General features: G+C 35.4%; 1 protein-coding gene across 3 annotated transcripts; it reads right to left on the minus strand.

Moving 5' to 3' along the window:
* Nucleotides 1-720: 720 nt before the first annotated feature.
* Nucleotides 721-12,948, minus strand: Csl4 (exosome component 1 Csl4). 3 transcript variants are annotated; one of them, XM_067270538.1, is made up of 8 exons: nucleotides 12,868-12,948; nucleotides 10,591-10,709; nucleotides 8,055-8,129; nucleotides 7,115-7,203; nucleotides 6,997-7,030; nucleotides 3,895-3,945; nucleotides 1,004-1,085; nucleotides 721-930 (listed from the first exon to the last, which is right to left on the minus strand). In XM_067270538.1, exons 1-8 carry the CDS (start codon nucleotides 12,902-12,904, stop codon nucleotides 821-823), a joined length of 597 nt encoding a protein of 198 aa, XP_067126639.1. In that variant the 5' UTR covers nucleotides 12,905-12,948; the 3' UTR covers nucleotides 721-820. The 3 variants fall into 3 exon arrangements, with proteins under 3 accessions (XP_067126639.1, XP_067126640.1, XP_067126641.1); XM_067270539.1 differs by lacking the exon at nucleotides 12,868-12,948 and adding an exon at nucleotides 10,829-10,906; XM_067270540.1 differs by lacking the exon at nucleotides 12,868-12,948 and adding an exon at nucleotides 10,805-10,859.
* Between the last annotated feature and the right edge of the window lie 11,010 nt (nucleotides 12,949-23,958).

The raw sequence follows: 23,958 nt of genomic DNA on the forward strand, positions 1-23,958 counted from the left end.
GTCAATTTGTACATATTCATTGTTAACGCTTTACATTGCGACTGGGATAAGCTCTCCTGACTACCATATAATGTAAACTGTATCCTGCTTCCAACCATTAATTTCTATGTGTTTATTGAATACTGGTATTAATCAGAAAAGCTTTATGAACAGGATAAGTCCTTCAGTATACTGATATACACTTTATCTCATTGTATTCGCACTTACTAATTGTATTCGTTAAGAGTTAAGACTGCAAAACTGATATGTGGACGGGGAAGTGCCCCGTAGCATGCTCGGCAACACTGTACATAATGTTCTCATTTGTCCCGTGGGGGGCCCCCAGTAACTTCTTTTCACACTTTCCTATCTCCCTGTGTTTCCTCTTCTACCTAACTTCTTACTTTCCTAATTTCTTTTTTCCGTTTCCTACAGGGTTAAGTCTGTGTTATAACGGATAGCCCTTCTTATCTTTAACATCAAATCAAACCAAATGAAATATGTGATGACACACCCTTTAGTTCTCTACTTATATACCCACATCAAATATTCTGGAACATTTTTTCTCGTTGTTTCTAGGGAAAAAAAAACAATTCTATGATCTAAATTTCATATTTACAACCTGATATATTACTTTCTGCTATTGTAATTTAAAGATTTTATTAATACAACAAACAGACTAGTTCATGCACTACCCTGTTATATTAATTAAAAAGTTTTTAAAAAATATCTCTAATTAAATTTTTAAATATAAAAATGGATAACTTTTTATTTCATTTGTTCAATAACCATACAAAAAACTTATAAAAATACATTAAATATAACAAATAATTCAATATCATCAGCTTTCAGCAGATTCTTTAGGAGTGACCATAGCAACTTTGCGTGATTCTTCATTAAAAGTTTTTGGACATTGCATTTTCGTTGAAGTAATGGGAATCATTTTTGCACCTATTTGAAAATAACCAGCTATCAATAAATAATACTGTAATTGCACAAATAAATACTATAAACAATACTTTACCTGCTTCACTATAGGCAATAACCACACCTAATTCTTTCTCAGCTGTTGAAATAAGATAAGACAAAGCATCACCCAATGAAAGCTAAGCATATTAAAGAAAATTTGAAAATCACAAATTATTTTAAATGTAGTTAAACAATAAATGCAACAACTAATTTTTATATAGTACCAAAATAAAAGCAATTGTACAATCAATAATAATTTTAAATTGAATAAAATCTTTGAAATTGCAATAATTTTACTAGATTAAAAGCTTTTTGATATAAATTAAATTATTCATCCATTTGCTTTTTATATTTAAAGAAATAAATAATAGTATTAATAAATAAACATTAGCAAACAAACAAGGAGCTTAAAAAATCTTTTTTACTCAATAAAATGTTTTTAGGGACCATCACTACCAGCTTCAGATCATTCAAATACAGTCATTACCATAAAAATTAGAGCACCAAGGAGTTGTCAGAATTGAACAAATTGGAAAAAAGGGAATGAGTGTAATAGTGATATAAGTAAGTATTACAAAATGAAAGTAAAAGGATCATTAATTGCAGGAAAAACTACAAATGAAAGGAGTTCCAGTACCCTGTTGGGCCACCTCTAGCACGAATACATGATATGGGGAGACATGGAAGCATACAGGTGCCACATGGTATCCTGTATCATCTCAGTCCACAGTTGCTGCATGCAGTCCTGTAGTTCGGCCAAACTCCTAGGCTGTCCAACTTGGTATCCCAGATGATCTAACATGTTCACTTGGTGACAGATCAGGGGACTGGCAAGCTAAGGAAGTATGGCAATGTGGCAGAGGCACTCCCATTCAACAGGACAATGTTTGACCACATGTGTGGTCAAACATTGTCCTGTTGAAAAATGGCTCTTGGGATCCCTGCCATGAGGCAACACATGTAGCTACAGGACATCACTAACATACTGCTGGGGTGTCATGTTTGCTTGGATCACTACTAGAAGTGACTAGATGTTATGTGTGATGGCACCCCCGACTATCATACAAGCTGTGGGAGGTGTGCTGCTCCGAAATGTAGCCAGGATTGAGGTGTTCACCACAGGGTCTTCAGACACAACACAGCCACTGTCGGTAACCCAAACTGAATCTGGATTCATTGCTATAGACAACCCAGTTCCAACCCTATCTGGAACAGGAATTTATAGGTCTACAATTTTTTCAAATTGCAGCCCAAAATCTGTAGAAGGTAGTATACTTTACCCATTACAATGACATTTCAGCCACTTTATATCACTTTAGAAAAGAAAAAATCACTTTGGACATTGCTGTTAATCATATACTTCAATTTATGTTTATTCTACTAATGACTGATGTGATTTTAATAAAAGGTGTGCAGGTATTATTATAGGTATTATTGTTTTTTTTTTAAAATAATTAAAATATAAAATAAAGATATATAAATATTTTGTGATGATTTATTGATTAGATAACAATATATACACATATGAAAAAAATATAGTTTTAGAATTTGTTTAAAAACATACAAAAATATAAAATTAAAAATTGCACAAAAAGTTGTAAAATTGTAATTATTATAGTTACAAAAATTATATACCGTATTTTTCATCAAAACTGCATTTTTTGCAATAACATAAATAAAAGAGAATATTGGGCAAAATATATCGTCGCTGGTATATATTCGAGCTTGAGCATTTTGGCCATCTTAGTTCGTTCGCAATATATTCGAGCACAGCCTTTAAATGGTTAAGTATACAAAAATTAAAGGAAAATTGTTTTTTAATGAGATGGATGTGCTTGCTTTTTACTGCATAACAAACTAAATCTTGGTGCAATGTTTGACACTGCTGGACGTAAAATCTCTTTAACATTTTTTAGCAATGAACGATATTGGGACTTGATATGTGTTAAAGCTGAAAAAGTAATTTCACGTAACTATGTGGTGTTGAATGGCAGAAGAACATTTTCAAACTCTCACAAATTACTTTCAATATTTTGCATTAAAATCTTGCAACCCCAAATGGGGTTGCGACCCATAGTTTAAGGAGCCCTGATATAGCTGATTCTTATAAATTTTGAAAATTTGTAAACAACACATCATACTGAAAAATTCAACAATGATGATACCAAAATTTAATAAATAAACTAAAATCTGCTAATTTTAAGGTTACTAAAGAACTATCTAACAACTAAAAAATATACCAGCTAAATTTAGGTCATCTTCCTTTGTTATTTACTCAGTATTATGGTATGTGGCTTCTATCAGAAAAATGGCTACATTCAGACTGAAAATTTTTCAAATATTAAACAATTCTTCGATAACCTTAAAAACTGCATAATGTTGTTCATTTATTGTAAACAACACATTAATGACCATTTAGAATGGTTAAAAAATAAAACTAAAATACAGAAATGTGTTATAATTATTTTGTTGTTTGTTATAAACTACTGTATGTCTCAAATACTAAAATAACTTAACAAATGCTTTTATTCAAGCAATTTTAATATACAATAATCATAAAATAGTTTCTTTTTAATCTTAAATTAATATTAAATTTGCATTATATAATTTCCTGTTTTAATAACTGTTAACAATTACTAGATTTTAAAACCCAATGGCAACTAATAAAATTGTTTTTTTTAATTTACAAAAAGTATAATAAATAAATTTGTTTTTAACAAATTTACCATAGCCACATTCTATTTTCTTTAAATGAAATTACATTACTGCAAGTATTAGAAAAATTAATAAATGAATTCTTGAACATTTGTTCTAAAATATAAAAAGCATTTCTCATAAAAAACCCTTATTTACAAAATAAATTAAATGTGATATAAATACTATTAGAATGGCATGCATTAACTAAAATAACTTTTAATTTCAAATTTTGCATTCTTGAAAGGATACAACTTTTCCTAATACAATATCTCCTGGTCGGAAACATTTATTCATTTCAACCTGTAAAACGTAAGGTGCTTTATTATTATAGTCATATTAAAAATAAAAAAATACAATAATTTTATGTAAATATCCAAGAATTCCAAGCCATTTTTATACATTTCAAAAAAAAAAAAAAAAAAAAAAATTATGAATAAATCTAACAAAAACACTTAAATGCAAGTATGGAGTCTGGATTATAAACTTAATTTAGGGTAACATAAAATTACAGTGACTTCTCACATGCCTCTCATTTAAGCAATTCTCAGTTACAAGATGTTTTTCACTGATCCTGGCTGAAGCCTAGGTGAAATAATGTTTAAAACTCTCAGTTCTACACCCCTACAAATGTTTCAGACTAATGTATTTTTTCCCTCATTTTATGATTGTGATTGTCAATCACAAGAACCAAGTGGGATCACTTTATTGCAGGTCAAACAGGAGCCCATAAGATAAGAAAGCAGAGAAAATTATTATACAGGACATAATGTGATTTTAGAAGGAGAATGACTGCTGGCTAAATGTGTAGATAAAAAATATCATAATCCTTCGGCAACCATTGCCATATATGTCCAGACTATTGTCACATTCCCCTAAAGCTGTTGCCAGGCATGTTATTGACTAATAACCTTGATATGAATTTTGTGTTGGGCCATGATTATTTACATGCATATTTTCAAAATTTTGACAAATTGACCATTCCTGACATGTATTCTATCTAACTATGTCAAAGTCACCTTTGGATGACCAACGAAACATCCCTATGGAGATTTAAAAATATAAAAAAAAATACAGTATTGTACTTTGGCCCCATATGCACATTAGTTTCTGGGTGACATAGGTAGCAGCATTGACAGATTTAACTTTATTCTTTTAAACTCAAAATACAATGCTTTTTGCTGTGGTAATCAATACTGAAAGGGAAACAGTTATATTTTTAAAATTTTTCATTTAAGTTGGTCAATCTCTCTTTTGTATGACTCTCTCACTTATATGACTTTTATCATTGGTTTCTTTACAGTCGTCTAACTGAGAGGTCAAAGTAGTTGCAATATTTTTTACATTAAACATTTTAATTAATTAAAAAACCTTTATAAGAACTATAATAAAATTAATTTCTTTAATGAAATTTTTCAAAACTTTAAGATAAATACTTGTTCAATTCAATAAGTAAAATAAAATGTTTCACATAAAAAAAATCACATATGGCATGTGCCAATAAATTAAAAATTAGCAGGGCTATTATGACTTCCCCAGATACCTCTAAACTATTCACATATGCAAAGACCCACAAACCAGGGAACACCATAAGACCTATTGTCGATAAGGCTAAATCACCTACTAGGCTATTAGAACAAAAAAAAAGCAACTAATATTCTTTATTATAAAAGTTTTTCAAACTTTTTTAAAACAAATAAATTATAATTTTATAACAATTTAATCTAAAGATAAAAAAAAACACTTTCTCTTATTAACAATTAAAATTAAGATTAATGTCAATACTACTGTGAATCAAAAGGAATCATGAACACTATGGATAGTAGGAATTTTTAAGATTAATGACTTTAAACTATTGAAAATATGACAGTTAAATAAGAATAATTGTTTCTGGATCATATAGAAAAGCAGATGGATACAAAGAATAACAAAGAAAATCAGATAATGGATTAGCCAGGATAGTTTCAGCTTTCAGCATTGTTAACTGAGAAAAGTGACAGTGACCAAAACATACTGAGGTCTGTTCAAAAAGTAACTAAACTTTCTGAATTGGACAAAAATGGATTGTCCTAGTGTCTTGAAGTTGACAACACTATGTTTGTGATAACTTACTGAGTAAGCTGCTTTTTTCAGATTGTTGATATCTCATTTCATTCCCATGTTATTTTTTAAATGAAAGGTGTTTCAGTGTTTGTGGCAATTTTTGTAATGTGCAATTTACGGGAGCAATGATGCAATGTGAAGTTTGCAGGAAAACTTTTACAGAAACATTTCAACTTTTGAATCAAGCTCGTGGAGGTGATGCTCTAGGTTGTACACAGTGTTATGAATGGTTTACCCAATTCAAAAGTGGTTGTCAATTAGTTGGAGATGACCCTCGACCAGGAAAGCCTCTGACCTCAACTGATGACACACATTCAGAAAATCAGAGTTGTGCACTTTGCATTTTTGCCTTGAGGTCAAATGGTTAATCGTCAGTACTAAGCAGGTGTTTGATTATTTGAAAAAATTCACAAAAAGAGACCAGAGTTGTGGCAAGACAACTCAAGGTTCCTTCATCATGACAATGCACCTGTTCACACAGCCTTGTCGATTTGTCAGTTTTGTGCCAAAAATGACTGTCCTCGTAGCCTCCCTACTCACCAGACCTGGCTCCTTACAATTTTTTCTTGTTTCAAAATTAAAATCAGTGTTGAAAGGATGCTGTTTTAACATAATTGATGACATTAAAACAAATTTGTCACAAGCATTGAAGGACAGTTCAAAACAAGCTTACCAGGATTGCTTTTCAAAGTGGAAACATCACTGGGAAAAGTGTGTGAAGAGAGGAAAGGAGTACTTTGAAGGGGACAAGAACCAATAATCTGTAACTTGAAAAAAAAAATAAAGTTTGGTTATTTTTTCAACAGACCTCATATAACATTACAAATAATTGTCTGTGAAATATGAGATTGCATAAACATTAATATTATTATTTACTTTATGGTATTTTTTAACATTAAATGAAAACAAAAACTGATTTTAATTGTTTGAATTAGACTTGTAACTTGACCTTTACAGTTTTTGTATTCATTCAGTGTTAACAGTGCAATATTGCAGACTGCATCACAGATCACAGCTTCTAAGGAAGCAAGACAAGATCAAATATACTTTTACCAATTGTGTTGGTCAGCTAAGAGTAATTATATTGGTTCATTGCATTGTTGTTGTAAAAAAGTTTGATTATTGTTGAATAATAGTTTCTCTTTTACTAGATAGTACATAAAAACTTAGAGTTTTAAAAAATCAAGCCAAATGTTTTTGTTAAGTTGTTCTATTAAAATAAATACTGGAATTATAATGTAAGATATTTACCATGTCTTTCTCTGTTGCTTGAACATCTTCTTTTCTAAAATATTTAAAAATTAATCAGAAATATATTTGTTTAGTTCTTCAAATGAAAAACTCTTCTAAATTAAATTTTATATCATACCTTATAAGACCTCGAAATGGTTCTCTTAAAACAATATCTTCAATACAAAGAATTGCACATTTACAATACATTGGAGTAATGTTTGTAATCTGAAATATTCATTTGTAATAGCTTTTATAAATTAATATATATATATATATTATCAAATGTAGTACGTATTAATTATTTAATATATCTAAATGAAATTTATTTTATTTTATAAAAATGTTTAAATGCTGCAAGCCACAACTATTTTTTTACTGGTAACTAAAAATAAACAATATATCAAGAACAATATAAATATACAATTTGTGATGATTAACTGGCATTTTAAAAACTCAATGACACACATAAATTAAATCTTCCAGTAATTTGAAATTATCAATAAAAGGAAATGAACTGTATTTATTCTAAATTTTCAAAATTTACTTTCAGAAAACAGTTAATAATTTTGAAAATCAGTTTCTAAATCCCAAATGTTTAGGCTGAAGTTAAGGAACTAAATAAAATATTCAAATAAACTTTAAATATAGAAAATTTTCAATTATTTATTTTCATTATCAGACAGACTATAATACAGTATTAGGTATCAATTTATTTAACCATCTTGGAGATAAAACACGATATCATTTCTTTTTTTCTAATATATAAATAATAATTTAAAATAAAATTTTATACATGATTTCAGAATCATCATAATTTAATTTGAAATAATTTTTACCAAATAAATTATTGAATAATAAAGAAAATACTAATAGCATTGTTAATTTAAATCTTTGTTATACATAAATGAACAAAAAATCTAATTAAAAAATATTTTAATATGAAATTTGATTCTAAATATTTATATTTTTCATCCTTTATCAGGCTAAACTGACCTTGATCTTCATTGGATCATTATGATCTTTATACATTTATAAATGCGTCATTTAAAACAATTGTTCAAAACTTTCATACTTACTCTAACAGTTACAATACATCCTATAGTAGGAAGAATATTTTGTTCTGTTCCTCTTTTAACTTCTATAACAGATGGCTAAATAAATTATGGAAAAAAATGTAATAAATTTAAAATCAATGGATAAATTTAATGTATAAAAATTTCTTAATATTAAAAACTTTACAAAGTAGAATATTATGTTTAAATAATGTTTTAAATATTAACATATGACAACTGAACTATATTTTTTATCCATAATTCAATTTTGTATTTCAAACTCTGAAGAAGGAAAAGAAAAACTGTCAATAGTCTTAAATCCTATAGTGTTTACATTGCAATCCATCATTTGCAGTTCAGAGGCCAGACTTATGAACATCTTGTAAAATATAACACTTTTCTCTCTTTTTTCTAGCAAATTCTTTAATTAATTTTAATTAAATCAAATGAACTAATGTTTCTACTATCTTAAATGGCCTTCTTCGGGTTAAACATAATTGGAACATCAGTTAGAACATAAAGTTTGAAACATTGAGATTTGTTCATGTTCTTATGACGTCATGGTTTTACAAAAAATTGAGCCAAACTTATAAAATCTGAGCCAAGAGGGTCAAAGTAGATTTGGCATACAAATGTAACCAACCGTTATATAAACTTCTCACCAATGCCAAAGATAAATGCAACGAAACCAGAAAACCTGTGGTATACTTGGTACCACTAGAGAATAGATTTAATATAAACAGGAAGTTAACATATACAGGCTCAACAAACAGATCATTAACAAAAAGGATAGCAGAGCATAAGTATGATACTTATAATAATAAGTTTAATACCACTCTAGCCCAATATGCAAGTGAGCCAGGTGTAACAGCAAAATGGGAAGCTAAGATTATAACATCAATATACGACAATGGAAACTAAGAACACTAGAAACATTAGAAAGTTTTACAAAATCCCTTAAAGAAAATTGCATTAATAGCAAGGATACTGACTAGTTATCTACAGCTTGGCAATTGCTCCTAGATATCCCTTAAAGGAAGTGGGTTAATTTATCCGTCTTCTCATTCTATAATATAATACAATAGAAGGGTTTGAAGTACCAAATTAGCTAGTCTTAATGTTTGTTCTTATCTCTTGCCCAGGCAACACCAGGATTACCTGCTAGTAATAATAAGTATTCTTTGGTTTACCAGGCACCAATCGTTTTAATTCCTTTTTCAGAATAAAGAATGTTTTATTTCACATTTTTTACACAAAGATATTTATTTATTAACATTATAACTTTACAAAGAAAAAGTAACTATGAAATTAAATGATTTCAAAGAATAACATTTTGCCGTATCAAATACATGGCGTAAAATTTGATGTCTTTTAAAATTACTTCAAACATTTCGTTTTTGGCTTGTCTCCAATTTTCATGGTAGTACAACAAATTAAAGCATAGCATTAGTACATACCTCTCTCATGTAGTTGTTCCAATCCACAGTCATGCTTGGATTGATTCCTAACTGCATTTGGCAGAAATTATTGCAAGTTAATTCCAAACAGCATAAATATATGAGCTGTAAGGCATTCAAGAAAGATATATGTAATCCTTCAAACCAGTTCTGAGTTCTTACACCCTTCTTTTCATGACAGGAGCCAGTATGGTACTGTACCTCCATCTTGGTACATCATAAGAGCAAAAATACAATGTCATTGGATGATTTTTTTGAACAGCATCTTTCGCTGTGCAAAATATCTTTATCTTGAAAAAGCATATTGCACTTTCTTTGTCATTGGGTAAAATCCAAAGTGCATAATCCATTTTAAGTCAAAAACAAAAGATGAAATCAAAAAGATCATCATCTAAACACATTGAACACATCAATGCAGTCTGCTACTTGGAGATACTTAATACCTATCCATAAACCTAATTTACATAATCACATTAGATTAACGCTGCAGATATGAGGACCGGCACTTTACAAGGTATAATTAAAGAAAAACTAAAAAACTTTGTTTTAGTTTTTAAAAATTATTATATTCCAATATTGATAATAATATAACATTCAAACATCAGTAATGCAGAAAATTAACAAGAATATGTGAAATTCTCACAACTTCAATTGTGTTATTGTGTAAATATACTAATCATTTGCAGCGATAAACTTGTTTTAATTGTTGTTGTTTAAATACATAATAGACTTTCATAAATTTTAGGCTGCGACTCCACTAGCCGTAAAAGGGCCGTAAAACCCCTCACCGTAAAAGCTTTTAATCACGTGACCATGATATTTTACGCCTGAGCAGGTCGTAAAATATCATGGTCACGTGATTAAAAGCTTTTACGGTGAGGGGTTTTACGGCCCTTTTACGGCTAGTGGAGTCGCGGCCTTAAACAATATTAGTAAAAGGATAAGTTTGAATCCAAATTCACTAAAAACACAGTTTATTGTGAATTAAAGACAGTTTTAAGAAGTAAGCATGATTCAAATGTCATTGATTGAATGGCACCCAGTTAACAGAATAGTACTGAATAATATAATAGGTAATGTATATTAAACAGATTCACTCTTACCTGATCTTTGACTTTCTTGACAGAAACATATCCAACTAAGCTAGCATATATGTATCCCATTCTTGTATATGTTCCTTTACCACCTGTATGATAAGAATCCTCTCGTTCCAATCTTTGACCTATGTAAAAATTTCCATACTTGAAAATTAATTTTAAAAATACTATTGTAATTAATTCAAACAAGAGACAAAAATTTTATATTCTTATCACATACAGTTTCACATCATATGACATCTACTACTTCTTCTCTTTCCCCCTTTTGGAGGTTATGGCCATCATCTTTTCCTCAGACAAATAACCGAATACATTTGTAACGAAAGTGACAAGCTGTCTACATGCATCGAGCATCCACAGGTAATCCAATTAAAGAAAGACCACCAATACTGACCATAATCAATCAATTATTCTCCACTTTTCATTTTGATGATAATGTCAAATTATTTTCATTTCATTTTAATTACTCATTTACACTACACCTAGGTGTATACTCCACAATAAAACGTGCTTTTAACAGAAATAAAACGATGGACAATGGTTGAGGGGTAAAGATGTCAATCTGCTAATCTAAGGGATATGGAATTTCAACCACTTTTTATGATGCTTTGATCCAGATATTATATTATATGTCTTACCCTTTCTTTCATTGCCCGGCCATCCCATTAAAACAGACCCTTTTGTTTTTATAAATATACAACAGATATTACATAAATCATATTAATGAATTAATTTCTTATTAAGACCCTTAAATAAATTCTCGCTGTTTTTTCGTGAAAATGCTTTATTTAAAAAAAGTCGTAAAAAACATGTCACTGAAAGTATTGTCCATCACTAGCCACTACTTTTTCCCATCGTTCTGGCAGCATTTGAATTCCATGTCATGAAAAACGACATGTCTTTTGAGACTATCAGGAATCAACCCATTTTTTGGTATCTTCATAAGAATGGGAGTGCTGCTCAGCCAGGCCATGTGCCATTGATCGGAACAAGTTATAATCGGAAGGGACAATGTCTGGTGAATACAGCAGGTGGGGTAGGACTTCCCATTTAAGCATTTCCAAGTAGGTTTTCACCAGTTGTGCAACATGTGGCCGAGCATTGTCATGTTGCAGAATCACTTTGTCGTGTCTCTGCTTGTATAGCAGCCATTTTTCCTTCAATGTTTAGCTCAAATGCATCAATTGTAGTCGATAGCAATCTCCCATGAGGGTTTCGTTCGGTCTGAGCAGCTCGTAATAAACTATACCCTATACCCAGCTGATCCCACCAAATGCAGAGCAGAAGCTTTGAACCACGGATATTCGGCTTTGCCGACAATGTTGATGCATGGCTGGGCTTACCCCACGATCTTCTATGCTTAGGGTTATCATAGTGTATCCATTTTTCATCGCCAGTCCCGATACAATGCAAAAATCCTTTCCTTTTCTGCCATTGAAGTAGCCGTTCACACGCGAAAAGATGCCATTCGAGGTCTCTTGGCTTCAACTCATATGGCATTCAATGTCCTTGCTTTTGAATCATTCCTAATACTTTCAAACATTTCAAAACTGTTGTGTGATCAACTCCTAACGATTCTGCAAGTTCAGCTAGTGTCTGACACGAGTCTTCATGAAGTAATGCCTCCAATTCTTTGTCTTCAAACTTTTTTGGTGCACCAGAGCATTCTTTATCTTCAACATGAAAATCGTTATTTTTGAAGCATCTAAACCAATCTCTGCATGTTGTTTCTGACAGAGCATGGTCGGCATAAGTCTCGACAAGAATTGTGTGCACTTCAGCTGTAGATTTTTTTAAAATAAAATAGTACAATAAAATTCCCCGCAAATACTCTTTTTTTTTTTTTTTTTTTGGCACGAAACTCGACATGTTTAACACTATGAAAAAAAAAGTTGTTTACACTTCGGCGAAATGACATATACTGAATTTCAAGCTTGCTTATGGTACTTCCTTACAGATGCGCCACCATCTTAAACTACACGCACGCAAAGTCTGTATACAGACTTCGAACGCACGCAGTTCTGGTAACACCATCTGTTGGAAAACAGCGAGAACTTATTCAAGGTCCCAATAAATCACGACTGCATGCATATACATAATGCGAACAACACGTGCATGATGTGATACAACACGCTATGAATAAATTAAAAAGCAAAAATAAATAACATCTTAAGTTTAATAGATTATAATATCTTTGATATGAGCTTTCTTTACTCTTGTACAATTTCATTAAGAAATATGTTATAAAAAGTAAATTTATAAAACAAATTTTAAAATTCCCACCTGGTAATACCCACAACACTTCCGAGGGGGCGGCCATATTTAACGTTTACATTAATGAGTGTTGCCATCTAAAATAAAAAATTATTATTATTTTATAATTATAAAATTTTCCAAATTAAAATATTTATTATAATATTCCCTAAATAATAACGTACTTAAAGTTAAAGTAGGCGACACATATTTTCTTCACAAATAATATATGAGCTTTTTTTTTTTTCTTTGTAACTCTTTCCGCCCTGTGGGGGCACTAAGAGGGCTTTTATAGCAAGCCCATTATGGGTTCGGCCAGGCCCACAATGGGGCGACCGGGTGGTGAGGGACGGGGACCGACATATCCGGACGGACCACCCCCGAAAAATTCCTGGGGATTTTCCGACCAGTCTGGATTCGATACCGGATGCCCCAGGGCGGCAGGCTGCTAACCCTGACCGCTCGGCCATCCGGCCGCTAATATATGAGCTTGAGCACATTTGTAAGTTCGCCGAAATGGGGGGAGTTTTTATTCCCAACCGTCGGGATGGCTAAGGGCTATACGCATGTGGGTGGCGGTTTTGAGGAGGCAGAAAAACAAGCGTTTCACATAGAAACCGTTTATTTTAGTCGAAAATGCTTACATAAATTTAGCAATGGTCCTTGAGTTCAGAGCTTTAGGTTGTTTTCGGTTTCGGTCTGGTCCTACGCTGGAGGGGCCCCGTAGCAACGTCGAGTTAAAAGTTCGAAATTCTGAAGAGACAGTGCACAAAAGATGAACGGAAACACCACTATTGGAGGTAAATGAACACAACAGGTAGTCTAGAGGAAGCTCTTCTGTCCTTGACATCGGAGGCTTTATAATTTTCTCGGGATCGAATCATCGCTAATTGGCTAACTCTTCTCCTCCTCGCTTCCCAATTGGTATCCCACCTGTCTCCAGGTGTAAATGGAGCTTCGTTAGGTCGCAGGAAAGGTCGACAAGAGAAGGTTTATCCGACACCGTCTTTTAGACTATGATCGCGTTTAATTGTTGACTATGACACCAACGCTCATTTTGATATATTATTTTTTTTCTTTCTAGTTTCGTTTTGCTTTCTAAACTGCGTCTTAAATTTTTAATATTTTTCTTTCTAAATTTTCTTTACCTAAAATTTTGTTTTTCCCGTTACTCTTTATGAGCGTCGACATCAAAGTCCGGTGTCGCCGACTCGACACTTATAAAAGTTATCATCTTCGCGGTTTGACTTAACAAACTTGTACATATCCCTTTTGGGGGCTATTTCCGGGCCTCACAGGTCTCCCTACCAAAGGAAAATGTTGCTTTGGGGTTAGCAACATTTTCTCTGACAACCTCGAACGCTGACCGACGGCGTCCGGTTAGGAATATGATCTCCTGAAAACAATCGTTTCTCGTTCTCTGCCTTTTTTTTTCTTTCTCGCGCGCGTTTGGTTTCGCGTTACATCGCAATATGCTGGATGGTCACATCATGCAAGCGTTCTAGAAGATCATTTGATTGATAAATTTTTCGTAACTTCCTTTACGTTCGAGCATAGAATGAGTTACATCTGATGAACTGAACAATAGTGTTTTTTGAATAACATTTTTACAACAAAAAGTTTTCTTTCGAAACATTCCTTGAACAAGAACAAATTCGTTTGTTTGTTACGTTCGCGTAACATCTCTTGATTTTCATCAAGGTACGGATTCCTTTGAGAACATTTTTTCAAATTTTGTAGACTGAGCAAGTTATATCAATTTTGAAATTTTTTTTTTTTCATTTTTCTCTGCAAGCCAAAAAGGGATCTAAATTGAAGTTGTTTGATCAGTCTGTCATTCACGAGATTACCATTCCTTGTCTTCTTTTCTTTTGAGTTCTTTCTTTTTGCCAGACTCTGGGATGACGAATGAACGAATGTCTGCGCGACGGTGGTCGTTTGTCAACCTCTACATCCTTAGCAGAACCGCTTCTTCGAGGTGTCCTCCTTTTGAACACGTGACAGTTTTCTGTCATCTTTTTCGATGCAGATTTCCGCAAATCGAGGTCACTTGAATCTGAGGGGACGTTTCCCTCGACTCCGATGCTCATTCGACACTTCATGGTTGTTTCCTTGGTTGACTTTGTTCCTTGACGGTTGTTTCGGGTGACAGATCTGACTGTTTTCTGCGCGCTTTAAATGGGAGGGTCACTTTTTCTCATTTTTCAATTGTATAAGTTGCTCAATCTATGCGGATCTATACATGAGTGTTTTTCTTTTCTCGCGACAACTTCTTTTTGAATTGAACAACGCGTTGGTGAATGACAATTTTCACATATTTCTTTTTCCGACTAAAATCAAAATTTTTTTGTTTTTTACGTTGGCACAAAGTCAAAGTTTCGCTCGCAATACAAAGTATCATTACCAGTGAATAAAAGTTACAGGTTTCAATCCCATCATCTATGAAAGAAAGAGTTTCACATTACTAGCTTAGTTCCGATTTCCGACAATTCGTTGAAAGCACACGCGTATTTTTACAAACTAACCTCCTCCTCACTGGGGATGATGACCTCTTCTGAGCGGGCGAAAGAGATCACCATTTACAATTTTCGTTAAATAATCCAATGGGAGTAGGCGGTGACGGGCGCTCGTGACGTTGGCCTCGGGATGGAGCCTCCGTGATTTCTGCGTCCGCGACCGTCGCTACGCGAGGTGGTATATAACCTGATGATTTTGGAAGAACCCAAGGGTACTCACTTACGGGTCCTCTGCTTCGAAGAGCGTAATTGTGGGGAATTTGAAAAGGGGCCACGGGTTGTTCGGATTCTGTAGCTCGTGTTGAGTCTGTCCTTTCCGGTTGGATCGAGTGTAATATGATCTCGTCCCAGGGGTCAACTAATTCCGATTGAGGTGACTCCGCGTCACTACCTAAATGTGAGTTGGAATTTCCTATTCCTGGGTTATCATCCTCTTCTAGGGTTTGCTTAAATTCTAAACGAGCTATCGCAGGTTTCATTCGATTGGCGTGCGTATGCAATTTCTTTCCGGTTTGTATGTGCTGAACGATGAAATCTACCGGGCTTGTCTCGGCAACGATCCGAAAGGGTCCCTGCCATCTGGGAGCTAATTTTCGTTTCAAACCAGAGGGGACTACTACTTCCTTTACAAAGATTCGATCTCCTACCGAAAATTTGTACGGTTTGTTTTTGCGCTGGTGATATTCGTTTCTGTCTATCGCGGCTTTTTCTGCATGTTCCTGCGCTATTTTGTGTGCTGAATTCAATCGGATTCTGAGTTCGCTCGCGAAATTTTCGCTTACGTCATAACTGAGTCTATTCGGTTCTGTAACTATATCAAATGGATATGTAGGGTCACGTCCATACATTAAATAAAACGGGGTTTCATTTGTGCTCGAATGCACGGTTGTGTTATACGCGAAAAGTGCGTAAGGGATCATTTCATCCCAATTACGTTGGTCCTTGTCAACATAATGGGTTAGAATGTCTATGAGCGTTTTATTCAGACGTTCTACCATTCCATTACACTGAGGGTGATATGCGGTCGTAAGGAGTCTTTCTATACGCAGTAAATCGCATACTTCCTTCATTACCTTAGAAACAAAATTGGATCCTCTATCAGTAAACAGTTGTTTCGGGACAGAGTGTCTTAAAATAATTTGCGTGACGAACGCTTTCGCCACTGTTTTAGCAGTAATATCTGGCAAAGGGATCGCTTCTGCCCATCTAGAGAAATGGTCTATGAAAACTAATAAATATTTGTTGCCGTTATGGGTAACAGGGAGTGGACCCTGAATGTCTAATGCAGTACGCTCAAAAAGTCTCGATACTTTCGGAAACGTCTGCAAAGGGGCTTGATGACCTTGCAGGGGTCTTCTCCTCATCGCACATTCCTGACAACTGTCGCAGTAATTCGTAATATGTTTGTTCATTTCTGGCCAGAAAAATAGTTTTTGTAATTTCTTCCGCATCTTTTTAGCACCTAAATGTCCTGAGCTAGGAATATCGTGAAATAATTTTAAGATGTATCCTATCATTACTTGAGGAATTACTAATCTGTCCCAAACCTCATTTCTTTCAGCTATTGTCTTTCTATGGTAAAGAGTTTGATCTGAGTCTACATAAAAGTTTGCTGCATCTAGGTTTGTTTCCTGGGAGGACGGGTCTCCCATTAATTATTTCTTTATTTGGCTACAAAAGGAATCCTTTTGCTGTTGTTCGCTAACTTGTTCTTTACTAAAAATCGGCTGCACCTCGTCTATTTTCGTCACGGGCAAGCGGCTCAGCGCGTCAGCATTTGTATGCGCTTTGCCTGGTTTGTGTATGATCTCAAACTGATATTCCTGGAGCACTAGGTTCCAACGACTTAGTCTCGAACTTTCATCTCTAACATTAATGAGCCATCTAAGGGGTCTATGATCCGTGATTATTTTAAATTTTTTTCCATACAAATAGGGTCTAAAGTGTTTGATTGACCAAATTACAGCTAGACATTCTTTCTCCGTGGTACTATAATTCCTTTCGGCTGGCTTGAGCAACCTGCTTGCGTAAGCCACCGGAAGTTCTCCACGCTCATCTTTCTGCGACAACACCGCACCTATCGCAGTGTTTGATGCGTCGGTTGCCAATATAAAAGGGCTATCAAAGTCTGGTGATCGTAGTAATGGAGCCGATATTAATATTTCTTTTAACCTTTCGTTCTCGGTCCAATGGAATTTCTCATCCTTCTTCAGTAAATCGGAAAGGGGTTTCGAAATCTTTGCATATTGAGAAATATGTCGCCTATAGCAGGGGTGGCCAACAAGTCGATCGCGATCGACCGGTCGATCGCCAAGCCAATTTTGGTAGATCGCTAGCGATGTCTTGACTTAATGTATTATATTTGTAACCGAACGCAACTGTGTGCATGCAGTTATGACTCTACTCACAAGCAGTGAGTGCACTTTGTACTGAAACAGTATATAAACATAGTATGTATTTCACACTTCCCCTTCCCACTTAGACTATGCCTATGACAACAAGTCGATCGCGACACATTTTTACGATGAAAAGTAGATCTTATGTGCACAAAAGTTGGCCACCCCTGGCCTATAGTAACCTGTCAATCCTAAAAATGCTCTAATGTCCTTCTCACTTTGTGGTCGGGAAAAATTTTTAACACACTCTATTTTTGCTGGGTCGGGTCGGATGCCTTCTTCCGACACTTTGTGTCCCAGGAATTTTATTTGTCGTTTCAAGAAACTGCATTTTTTGGGTTTAAGTTTTATCCCCGCACTTGCCAGACGTTGAAAGACCAATTCTAAGCGCTCTAAGTGCGATTTGACATCAGAACTAAACACTAGGATGCCATCCATATAAACCAGACAGATTTTGTGTTTTAAGCCCGTTAGCATCAAATCTGCAAGACGTTGGAAGGTTGCGGCTGCACTGCAAAGTCCCATTGCCATACGGTTAAATTGGTAATGCCCTGACGGGGTACTGAATCCTGTCTTTTCTTTTGAGTCTGGGTCTAATGGTAACTGCCAATATCCACTTAAGGTGTCCATCGTGGAAAAATATCTTGCCTTTCCTAGTAAACTTAATGACTCTTGAACAAGGGGCAAAGGATAAGGATCTATTTTTGTAATTTTATTCAATTGGCGGTAATCTACAACCAATCTATAGCCTTGCGGCTTCTTAGCGACCAATAAGGCCGGTGCTGACCAAGGGGAGGTAGACGGTTCAACCACCCCACTTTTAATCATATTTTCTACTAAATCATCCATTATTTCTCTTTGCGCGTAAGGGATTCTATATGGGGCTCGACAAATAGGAGGGCTATTCCCTGTATCTATCTTATGTTCTATTAAATCACAATAGCCTAAGTCGAAATCATCTTTCGCAAACACGTGTTTATATTTATATAGTAGGTCCAATAAAGGGGTTAACTTGTCTTTTCCTATTTCGCTAAGGTTAAACAGATTTGCAAACTGAGCTCTAGTTAATTCATTTTCATTTGATCGCATCATTTCATTTCGCTCGGCCTCTTGCTGTGTTTCTTGTTCCGCTAAGACAAAAGTTCCTACTTTACTTCCCTTATTGATTTTTACAGGCCGCGTTTTTGTATTTAAAATTCTAACAGGTATTCTACCTTGCTTCCGGGTATTTACTAATGTACTCGCAACAAAGACTCCTTCTCTTTCAAAGGGTGAAGGTTCAACTACTCCTATCCGATTTGTCGCGTGTGGATGGACTTTTCCCTCTACAATAACCTCTGATCGCGGAGGAACTACGTAATTGTTTAACAATACTACATCGGCTGACGTATCGCTCTCTTTCTTGTCTGAGCTATCAGCTTTCGTGTGTCTTAAATTTCGTTTCTCCTTTCGTTTTTTTCTTTGTGTGTGTCTCGTTTTTTCCCTCTTATCTACGTTTCTGTTATTATAATTATTATCCCTATTTCTCCCGTTTCTACTAGTGGTAGAATCGTCCTCTGTCGCTGCAACTTCATTTGTTTTGATTTGTTCTCGCGTTTCTTCTACCTTTTCTGTCTGCTTAGGGTTGCTAAAATTTTCTTGTAATTCAGCTGTCCCCCAAAAGGTCACGGTGTCTCCCGAGGGAAAGCTTAACGTCGCGTTTTTAACAGAGATAGTGACGTCGTATTTTTCGATGATGTCCCTGCCTAAAATTCCGTGATTTGGTTCTGTGATTTCGGGCTTTACTAAATAACAATCGTGATAAAATACCAATCGTCCTATTTTAAATTTCAATCTGAACTTTCCGCGTGTCTCTATGACATGTCCAGTAACACTAACTAAGTCTATCGCCTTTGTTGCGGCTCGCGGCAGTTGTTCTATGTTAGGGAAAAGGGTACTAGTTATTAAAGTAACAGCTGCGCCTGTATCTATTGTTAATCGTACCTTTTTTTCTTCGATTTCGCAAATCATCGTACACGGGGGTAAATCTTTGCCTTTTGACTCATTAATTCCCGCTAATTGGGTTTGAACTAGACCTTCAGATAGTCGTTCTATCTCGCGATTTTGTTCTCGAAAATTTACTGAAGTAACTCTATCTATTTCTCGCGTTTGATTATTCTCTCTTGATTTATTTTCTGGGGCAGGCAATGCTAGTAATCTAGGAGGGGCTACGTTGTTTGGCGTGCTCTCCATGCCAGAGCTGCATCCAAACCCGCTTTGTCCATAACTCGGGGAATAAAGGAGTAACAATTCGCTATGTCTGTCGTTTCCGTATTCGACAGGTGTAAATTGCATTGGGGAAAAAGGCGTAGGCCGAAATTGGCGGTTCTGAATGGGGTATAACGGATTTCCTTCTAGATCCGACCATTCGGGGGCGTTTCTAAATGCTCTCCATCCTTGATACGGTGTTGCGACGGTCCTGCCGAACCATTCGAGGGGCGATGGCGCGTACCTTCCGCTCTCGCATGAATTTAAGTTTGGCGTGCAAAAGGTGAGCGTTTTCCCTCCGTTTCCTCTCCATGGGGGATTCGGATTTCGTTCTTGAATTGGGGGATAGAAAGGATTATGACAAGGATACCGCGCGCGAGGTTGTCCTTGTGTAAAAGTAGATGGTGGTCGCGGGGAAAATTGTTGCGGTGAGCGTCGCGGTGATATCTGAGGATACCGCTGATTTCGCATCCTATTGTTCATTTTGTTAGTTTCTTGGGTTCGATTTGTTCGCGATGGTTCTTCTCTTCGGGAGTCGTTTGTTGGTCTGGGCGTTGGTTGTGAATCTAATCTCTTTCCTATCGTCTCTAATTGTTTAGAAAGTTGAGCTATTTTTGTGTCTAGGGCCGTTTCTCTCAGTGTGTTCGCTTCTTCTGCCTGTGTGTCGTGATTTTCCGTTGAATCGTTGACGCTAGCGACTAAACTCCGTGTTCTTCCCACTAGCTGATCTATTGTTTCCTCGCGAATTGCTATTTTCAGCGCTTCTGCAAAAGTCGATGGGTCATGAGTCATCACCTTTCTTTTCAGCTTATCAGTCAGGCCATGCAAGAATTGGACACGCAACTTTTCATCTAATTCCCGCTGTTGACAGCGTTTAATAACAGCGTTTTCCTGTTCGTTTGCACCTCTATCGTTGTTGCGCTGGCTAGGTTTTGCAATCGGACCGCAAATTCCTGTGCCCTTTCGTCCCTTTGTTGCATGCACGCGTGAAATTTCTGAACCCTAATCGAGTAAGGCTCTTGATCAAATCGAGTGATCATCAAGCGTTTGAATTGCGCAAAGTCTGTCACGCACTTCATATTTAAATCTCGCCATGCGAAGTCTCTAGCTACATCTGCGAGTTTGCACTTCGCAATACTCAAGCACTGTCTCGGCGTCCATCCCGCTAGGCTCGCGATCTCTTCCAGCGTGTCGAAAAAGTCCGTGACACGTCCAACTTCTCCCGAAAACGTTGGGATCATACCTCCAAAGGTGGAGATGGATGGAAGAGTCCCGTTTCCGTCACGAGGCCGCGCCGCACTTGCCTCTGCCTCCATTTTTCTCACCCACGTAGTTTGGCACAATGCCAATGTATTTTGGCCACGTCGGCGTACTTACTAAATTCGTGGGACTTAAAATATCCCTTACTTCTGACACCATTGTAAGTTCGCCGAAATGGGGAGAGTTTTTATTCCCAACCGTCGGGATGGCTAAGGGCTATACGCATGTGGGTGGCGGTTTTGCGGAGACAGAAAAACAAGCGTTTCACATAGAAACCGTTTATTTTAGTCGAAAATGCTTACATAAATTTAGCAATGGTCCTTGAGTTCAGAGCTTTAGGTTGGTTTCGGTTTTGGTCTGGTCCTACGCTGGAGGGGCCCCGTAGCAACGTCGTGTTAAAAGTTCGAAAATCTGAAGAGACAGTGCACAAAAGATGAACGGAAACACTACTATTGGAGGTAAATGAACACAACAGGTAGTCTAGAGGAAGCTCTTCTCCCCTTGACATCGGAGGCTTTATAATTTTCTCGGGATCGAATCATCGCTAATTGGCTAACTCTTCTCCTCCTCGCTTCCCAATTGGTATCCCACCTGTCTCCAGGTGTAAATGGAGCTTCGTTAGGTCGCAGGAAAAGTCGACAAGAGAAGGTTTACCCGACACCGTCTTTTAGACTATGATCGCGTTTAATTGTTGACTATGACACCTACGCTCATTTTGATATATATATATATATTTTTTCTAGTTTCGTTTTGCTTTCTAAACTGCGTCTTAAATTTTTAATATTTTTTTTTCTAAATTTTCTTTACCTAAAATTTTATTTTTCCCGTTACTATTTATGAGCGTCGGCATCAAAGTCCGGTGTCGCCGACTCGACACTTATAAAAGTTATAATCTTAGGGTTTGACTTAACAAACTTGTACATATCCCCTTTGGGGGCTATTTCCGGGCCTCACAACATTTCTATTGCACTAGAATCGTTCACGCACCACTAAAAGTGATATTTCATAATTTGTTTTGGAAGAAATTAAATAATTCCCCCATTTAGGGAATGAATGGACCTTTCAGGTTTCGATGCTGTGTGCCTCACACATAATTTATAATTCAAAGAATGAAAATCTTTTTTTCTCCAGAAAACTAATATATATCGTAAAATCAATTATAGATGTAAAAGTCATTTTCTACTTTATTCCGAGATATTCTGACAATATACAAGTAGTATAGATAATTTTTGTTATTCTATTTAGTGGCTACAAAGGCTTGTTTGGATGAATGAAGTAGTCAAGACCTAGCTTGCTGTTCTAAGGGAACGGTTTGAATCCGGATTGACTTAGAAATTTTCAGGAAAGGTTAATCCAGATATGTTGGGTCTATTCCTTATCATCCACTACCTCCATTGTGGGTCTGATCAAACGTAGATGGGCATTAAAATTGCCTTACTGTCCTTATTTCTAATTGTATTATTGTAATTGTCTACTTGGACTTTACTTATTATTAGGACTTTATACTGGTGTCTAAAAATTTTTGGCACAATGACAGTTCAGAGAAAATAAAGTTTTATTAAAATTCACCTGTAGTAGTAATTTTTTCTGTACACATAGATAGATACGTGTTTCGGGCCAGCATGCCCCTCATCAGCAGATTTACTACAAACCAAGAAGGAAAATTTCCCAATACCTTGTACAGGTAGATTGTACTTCCGAAAATAACAAAAACAGATTTAAATAAATACATTTTTATAATTCCATTTCTCCATTCACTTACAACATCAGTGTTAATGTGAGTTTGTTAAACTCACATTAACATTGACGGGACGGTGTTTCGGACATGCTGGCCCGAAATACGTATCGATATATCTACCAGGTAGAAAAAATTACTACTATAAATGAATTTTAATCTTTATTTTCTCTGAACTGTCATTGTGCCAAAAATTTTTAGACACCGGTAATAGTCCTAATAATAAGTAAGGTTCGAGTAGACAATTACAATAATACAAATAGATGGGCATTATTTAAAGACCTTAGTGCCTGCAGAGAGAAGAGTTTTAAAAAGAGTCTCAATAGAATCCTGCATCATTGAAGAATTCATGTTAGTGTTTTCATAGGTCGATTGATTTATACTTTTCATTTGTTTTCGGTACGGTATGATACGTGTGATTTAATAACGCCATTTATATGACGGCCAGATGACCGAGCGATTAACATGGCAGACTCTGGGGACCCGGAATCGAATCTGGACGAATAGAAAAAACAGAAATTTTTCGGAGAACAATCTGTATATGTCGAGCCCGTCCCATTGTGGACCTGGCAGAACACATGACAAACTTGATTTTTTTAAAAAAAAGCCTCTTAGTTCTCACGGGAAGAAAAGAGTTTCTTTTAAAAAACATCGTTTATATTTATTTTTAGGAATGTAGAGTATAAGCAATAATTTTTTATGCTGATAGTATAAATTGGATTAGATTAATGGAACGCATCAAATATGAGTGATCTGCCGAAGAAGGATGTCTCCCGGAGAACTTTTGTGAGAAACTGACCTTTGTTTAAGTATAAGACATATAAAAAAAAACTCGAAAAAACTATATGCGGTCAGCCTGTTGGTAAGGCGCGAATCCGCAATCAAACGCCAGTGGTCAGTGATTTTATCTACTCAGCCAGTGGAGGACTCCGACATGAGTTGTTCAAGACCATTCATAATTAAATTG

The sequence above is a fragment of the Centruroides vittatus genome, unplaced genomic scaffold, assembly GCF_030686945.1.
Source record: "Centruroides vittatus isolate TY-2023 unplaced genomic scaffold, ASM3068694v2 contig_371, whole genome shotgun sequence".
Classification (NCBI taxonomy): domain Eukaryota; kingdom Metazoa; phylum Arthropoda; class Arachnida; order Scorpiones; family Buthidae; genus Centruroides; species Centruroides vittatus.

Coding starts and splice junctions, on each gene's coding strand:
- Csl4 (XM_067270538.1), bottom strand. CDS start 12,904: ATGGCCGCCCCCTCGGAAGTGTTGTGGGTATTACCAG. Junction 10,710..12,867: donor AGTGTTGTGGGTATTACCAG/GTGGGAATTTTA, acceptor ATTTTTACATAG/GTCAAAGATTGGAACGAGAG. Junction 931..1,003: donor TATTGCCTATAGTGAAGCAG/GTAAAGTATTGT, acceptor ATTTTCAAATAG/GTGCAAAAATGATTCCCATT.